Source organism: Sorghum bicolor, chromosome 1 (genome assembly GCF_000003195.3).
Source record: "Sorghum bicolor cultivar BTx623 chromosome 1, Sorghum_bicolor_NCBIv3, whole genome shotgun sequence".
Classification (NCBI taxonomy): domain Eukaryota; kingdom Viridiplantae; phylum Streptophyta; class Magnoliopsida; order Poales; family Poaceae; genus Sorghum; species Sorghum bicolor.
This window is the reverse complement of record NC_012870.2, coordinates 47822040-47829097: the sequence shown is the minus strand read 5'-3', so window position 1 is coordinate 47829097 and position 7058 is coordinate 47822040. Positions and strand designations below refer to the sequence as shown.

Below are 7058 nucleotides of genomic sequence, written 5' to 3'. Positions count from 1 at the left end.
CTATTCCCATTCTCATTGCTTGGGAAGGCAAAGCAATGGTTTTACGCTCAACCCGATGATGTCAACACCTGGAGAGGATGTGCCAATGCATTTCTCAAGAAATTCTTCCCAATGGGCAAGACATCTGCTCTGAGGGCAAAGATTTCAAGCTTCCAATAGAAGGCAGACGAGACTATTCCCGAAGCATGGGAACGTCTGCAGGAGTACATTCAAGAGTGTCCACATCATGGAATTAAAGAGTGGCTCCTGATTCAAGGTTTCTACCATGGGCTGACTCCAGTAGCTCGTAGCCACCTTGATGCCGCCGCAAGAGGAGCGTTTACCTCCCTCAATGTCACTCAAGCTAAAACTCTCATTGAGAACATAGTGACAAATCAAACATGGAGAGAAGAACGCCCTCAACTCAAGAAGAGAAGCACGAAAACCATTGAAGAGGTAAATGAAATATCTCACAAGATGGAGTTCTTGTTGAAGAAGTTGGATGAACGAGCCAAGGTAAAGAAAGATCGAGAGGCCATCCAACAATACGCCACTGCACGTGCGAACCAACGGAGCAGGGTGCAAAATGCAAGCCATGAAGCTGTGCAATCCTTCAACAATGGACGACCAACTTCGCGCTTCCAGGGCCAAGGTAACTCTAGTAACTCTAACTGGCTTTCACTTAAAGAACTTGTCATTAAGCAAGCTAAAATCAATGAAAGCATGAACAAAAGATTGTTAGCTAATGACAAGACTCTTGAATCATTAACTGCTAAAATGGATTCCCTTGTTTCTTCTGTTAAGGACCAATTAAACTTTAATAAAATTTTAGATTCTCAAATAGCACAAATTGCTGCTACTGTTTCTTCTTCTGTAAATTCTTGCAATATCTTTAATGTGACCACGAGAGGGGGTAAGACCACTCGTGATCCACCATATCCTGACATGACAAAAAAGACTGCAAGAAAAGATAAGGAAGTTGAGGAAGACAAGGAAGAAGCACCATCTAAGCAGGAAAACACCAAGTTCTATGGAAAGACAGTTCCGCACGAGTTCTACGACACCAACATTCTGCTGCCATTTCCAAGAACAAGGAAGCCAACCACCGATGAACAATTCGGGAAGTTTGTTGAGGTAATTCGGCAATTATATGTCAATATTCCACTACTTGATGCAATGCAGGTTCCAACCTATGCCAAGTATTTGAGAGACATCCTCAACAACAAACGCCCGCTGCCTACAACTGAGGTGATAAAGCTAACAGAAGAATGCAGCGCGGCGATACTAAACCAACTACCAGAAAAGAAGAAGGACCCTGGATGTCCTACCATCGACTGCTCCATTGGGACACATCACTTCGAGCATGCACTGTGCGACTTGGGAGCAAGTGTCAGTGTCATGCCAAAGGTAATATTTGATAAACTAACCCATGCTGTTTTGTCCCCTACATCAATACATTTGCAGTTAGCGGATCAGTCAATTCGCCATCCTGCGGGGGTAGCTGAGAATATCCCCGTAAAGATACGCGAGTTCCTGGTCCCTGTGGATTTCGTGGTACTCGACATGGAGGTGGATGAAAAGACTCCACTTATCCTGGGAAGACCATTTCTCAGCACTGCTAATGCACATATTGACGTTGGAGCTGGAGAAATTCAATTTACAATCAATGGGGCCCAGGAGAAGTTCAACTTCAAACCAAAGGTAGTGCAATGCTCACTAATCTTGGCAGTGGATGTGGCAACCGTCACATTCATAACTAGGCCAAAGAAAAAGACCAATCCAACGCCAAGAGCAAAGAGCAAGAAAATATGGAAGAAGAAGGTAATACAACCGATGACACCTCCGAAGAAAATTTCTGTATCAACTCAAGGAGGAGGTCCTGTTCTAAGGACCTGAGGTAACAGCTCTTCCATCAAGGTAAGCCCACTGACCTTTAACTTTAAGTTACTTATTAAACTTCCTTCATCTTTTCCAACCCTTCTATCAACTTGAGTTAAGACAAGTAAAGTAAAAATAAAAACTCACTGAGCAAGGTGGACACCAGGTGGGGCCCAAAGGGGGGTCGCCCGACCCCACTTTGGTGGCCCCCACCTATCATCTCGTGTCCTTTGCCACTTCCTGTCATGACATGCTATGCTCCATTCAAGAAAACACCAAAACATTACCATGTCAACTCATGTAATCCCACTTGATCAACGAATTGAACCGTGCATGAGAATTCTCTAACTCTTTCATCTATTTTCTTGCATGTGCTTGTTCTGTTACTCGTGTAGTGTGCCCAGCATTACTCAAGAGTGAGAGGAGGGGTCGGCCGACCCCATGGTTGGCCCCACTTCCTCCCCTCCTCTGGTGTATGGCAGCACAAGTAATGTAGGGAGAGTGAGTATAGAAATAAAGACTCATAAACATCGACACTCACCCTAGGAGCTAGAGTTTCTAGTTCTCATCCCCTGCTTCCACTAAAACGTAAGTGAAATTAGGAGACACTGCTAACTTAACAAAAACCATCTTCTTCTTTCTAAAGTCACTTAAGCAACCCCTAGACAAATCACTCTTGCTAAGTATGGGAAAGATACTTGCTTAAAGCCTTAAGTAAATCAACATTTTGAGAAGCTCATCCCGTGAAGCATCTCATGAGCAAACATCCACCCATCTAGTCTTGTCTTGTTCCCTCCTTTCTCTTTCACCACATTCCAAGAAGAGATTCTTTGAGAAAACATCCAAAAGAAAGGAGAGAGTGAGTGGAGATGGGGAACCAGCCATGGCACACATTCATCATCAATCTGGTGAACAGCTAGCGCAAAGAGGAGGTGGTGATGGGGTCGCCCGACCCCCTCCCTGCAGAATTCCTTATTTCTTTCTTTCCCATCCATCTTTCCTTGACACAAGGTGTTGGCCATTTGTGGTTTCATGGAAAAAGAGGGGTCGGCCGACCCTGACAAAGTGCCCTCTGCACTTGTCCTCTCTTTCATCCACTCACTCATTCACTCACAACCATTTTCCTCTACTAGCAACTCAAGAAAATCATCAACACTCTTCCTTTCACTTTCCCTATTGCTCAAGTGTTCACCCGTCGAGAAATCAAGAGAGGTAATCAGCCGGTAAGAAGAGTCAAAATCTAAACTAACCTCTCTGGTGGAAGTGGTGTTCGTTATTTTCTTGATCTAGCATGAAGAATCCACTCAAGAACATAGGGAAGAAAGTGCGTGGAGCGTTTAGCAGAAGCTCATCAAGGCACTCCCACGGCACCATGAGTTCGGTAGAAGAGTACTCCACTCATCAGGGACTTCCCTCTGAGACTCATGAGGAGCAAGAGCATGAGGCCATGCCACAGCAAACACCACTTAATGAAGAAGCAGCACCTCTACGGATGCAAGATATAGAGACCGGACTTTTGCTCACCGTAGAAGAAATGGAGAAGCTTAACCATCTACGCCACCGTGAATTCAAGCATACCAAGGTAATTGACCCTAAATTCCTCAAAGACACAGGTATGTATGAGGAATTCTTTGATGTCTTTGCTGCAATAGGATGGGGTGAATTTTGGGACTTTTCGGAACACCTAGGTAGCAAGATTCTCACTCTAGAATTTTTGAGCACCGTAAGGGTAACCGAAACAACCATTTACTTTCGCCTAAGAAACCAAGATTATGATTTCACATGGGACCATCTAGCTGCATGTTTAGGCTTTATGAATTTTAAAACCAACGTAGAAGTTGCCACAAGGGGTTTTAATAGACAAGAATTTTGGCATGAAATAACTGGGGAGAATCTAATTGGAAAGACTTACCCACGTACTAGCCATATTTGCCATCCCACACTACGGTTCATGCACAAATGGATAGGCATCACTCTATTCCCTAGAGATGACATTCGGATTGTGCGGGAAATTGATAATAGAATTCTATATGCCATGGTGAATAGAATTCGTATTGCACCGGTAAAAGCCATGGTACATCATTGGATCACTATAGCACGGAAGAATGACCCAATTGAGTTCACCTCTATAATTACAAAATTGTGTGATTACATTTTGATCCTTGATGACACCATCCAGTACATACCCACTCCTAGAACTGTGTTAGGAAAATATCATTTCATTCAAGCAAAAGTAATTACGCGTGGCCCCAATGACACAATTGAATTTATATTGCGTAAATCAAATGCAAGACTCATTTTGCCACAACCAGAGTTAAAATTATACGGGGGCCACCCATTAATGCCTAATGTTCCTGGAGTTGGAGGACGTAGAAGTTTTGCAGGGCCATTCACACGTGGACAGTCACGAGCTGAACAGCAAGATGATTCAGAAAATGAGGGCACTTCCAATGCCATGCACACCTCCGGGACGGGGAGGAGACGTAGTGCCCGGTTGTCTCTTTCTTCTTCGCAGGAGATTGGAAACCGCAGTCACCGTCATGACATGGAGCTACTCAGATCAGGTATGGCTACATTGCGTACTAACCATGAAGCCATTCACACTGCCACTGTGGAAACCCAACAGCAAATCCAAAATTTTGAGGAGAGCAGCAATAGAAACTGGTGCCAAGCCTACACATCATATCACCTGCCCGTACCACCATACATTCCTCAACCACCACATGCATATCCACCTCCTCCTGCACAATATCCTCCACAGCAATATCCTCCACCATATCCACCATATCCATCGTATCCACCCCAGTGAGGAAGGACAAGCTTGGGGGAGATCCTCTCCCCCACCAAGGTAAGTATTCTATCCTATTTATTTCCATGCATTTTATCATTCTTGCTCTAAAAAAAATTAGCATTTCCCTTTAGCATATATGCTTCATGTATGTCTATATCCCTCATGGAAATGATGACTAGTTGCTTGTTAATGTTTCTCTAGTACCTAGTATACAACTTAGTATTTCTCCAAGTATGGATCACTTAGCTCACTTAAACTGCCATGAACCTGAAAACTTTGTGGGTTGCAAGTGCTAGAACTAAGTCTAAGTTGTTGTGGGACATGAGATAGTGAGACAAGAGCTGCTATAATATTATTCTAAGCATGCATGATTATCAGAGATTTATTCTTAAAATGATCAAAACCTTAATTGTTCCTCAATGGTGATGAATTCCTACCACAGCTATATCTACTTTACATGATTGCAACCTTTCCACATAAGCTATTTGCTTTGTGTTGAGTGTCGTCAAGTCTTGTTGACCCCTGTTAAGAGACTTTTCATGCTCCTAAGATCAAGATCACGTACATACCACATATATATATGCTGCTTCTACACTGGAAGTACGCAACCACATGTATTTCGCATCCACTAAATAGGTTGCCCCATACTCTAAATGTTAGAATATCTCTCTCTAAGCATTATTTGGTAAATGAGACATCAAAAGCCTAGGCAAAATGAAATAAAAAGATGGACATGTGCAAGTCCACAAAAAAAAATTGAGCACATAAAGCTCGAAGAAAAAGAAAATGCTAGCCATGTCTCAATATACAAGTAGAGAGAGTGTAGCAAATAAAGGAGCAACCTAGTCCACCATATATCACACTTGCACATCTTGATCTGGGAGTATGACACTTCTCTTCAAGGATCCGAGCTTTGACTTCGCAACACATGCAAAGTAAGTATGCTATCTCCTTTCATCCCTACCTTAAGCTCCACATAAGCCTTTTAGAAATAGGATGAAATAGAGAAGGCAACTCTATCATATGCCTTGGTGAGGAATTATACACCATTTGAGTGACATGAGAGAACCAATTGAGGAACATTTAAGTTTTCTTTTGAAAATATCACAAAACCTCTGATATGAAACTTGCTAAGAATGAGAAAGTTAGTGCTCAAGTCAAACTGTTCTGTCTTTCAACCACCTAAGACAAAGGAAAAGCCATAAGCCCCATAAGGGACTAAGGTAATATGGGTAAGTTTACATAGCTAAATTTTTCATGCAAAGAGAAGAACTTTGTTGTACACATGGTACTCTTGAAATGTGAACATAGTAACAATACCTGATCCACCGAGGCTAAGTTTGATTGTTTGCTCGGGACGAGCAAAGGTTAAGCTTGGGGGATCTTGTTGACGGTGGATATACCATAGAAATCCACATACAAAACACCGTCAACATGCCTCGGTTGCAAGGGGAAATGACATGACATGAACATATTTTATCCATAACTAGTTCCACTTGTACTCTTAGCTTGTTTATGCAGGAACAACAAATTCAAGACATTATTTGACAAAGCCAACATCAGAATCATCAAGAGGAGATCGAGGGGACAACAGGTGACACCCTGGGCCCACAGGGAGGGGGTCGCCCGACCCCTCTTTGGTGGGACCCAGGTGTGCCACCTACTCCACCGACATAAGGGACCATTGTGGACACTGCTGGTGGGCCCAGGTGGTCAGGAGTGGGGTCGCCCGACCCCACATGTAAGGCGGTTTCAGGGTCGGTGGCCTCCCACCGACCTTCCCCACATGTCTCACGTGTTGGTTTGCCCCTGCCGTTGATCAAATGGCGGTTGTGAAGTCGGTTTGATCCAAGGGTGGAGAGGCATGATCACACGGATCGATGACGTGGCGGTGGAGTAGCCCCTACTCCACCTCTCCCTATAAATAGAGGCTGATTTCACCCTTCCAAGGCATGATGAATTCAAGGTTCAAGTGATCCAAGCTAGATACAAGTGAGTAGTAGTAGTAGTAGTCTAGTGTGGGAGTTAGAGTTGAGTCGAGCGAAGCTCGGGGTCTCCGGAGTCGTCTTCTGGAGAGTCTGGTATAGCTCTTGTATCTTTTCTCCTGTAAGACTTGTTTTCTTAATATATTCTCTTTGTACTTTTCTAAGTATTACTTTGTGCAATATTATTCTTGCAATAGTATTGTAGTGTTCTATCTTGTCCTTTAGTAGTTACATATTAGATTGTGATCCTGTAACAAGCTCGTGGCTGTTTCCCATCGCCTTTAGCAAGGTGCTATAGTTGTTTGATCGCAGCTAGAGTAGTGAGAGTTAGTGTAAGCGCGGTGCTTAGGCTAGGTCTTGCCTTTGGGTGTCGCTGGCTCGGACGGAAAGTAGGGGCGCACTCCCTAGTAGGTGACAGATCGTGG

The 7058-nt window shown here is 43.6% G+C and overlaps 1 protein-coding gene across 1 annotated transcript; it reads left to right on the top strand.

Moving 5' to 3' along the window:
• Nucleotides 925-1875, top strand: LOC110431974. Its single transcript, XM_021451853.1, has one exon. It carries the CDS (start codon nucleotides 925-927, stop codon nucleotides 1873-1875), a length of 951 nt encoding a protein of 316 aa, XP_021307528.1.

Coding starts and splice junctions, on each gene's coding strand:
- LOC110431974 (XM_021451853.1), top strand. CDS start 925: ATGACAAAAAAGACTGCAAGAAAAGATAAGGAAGTTGAGGAAGACAAG.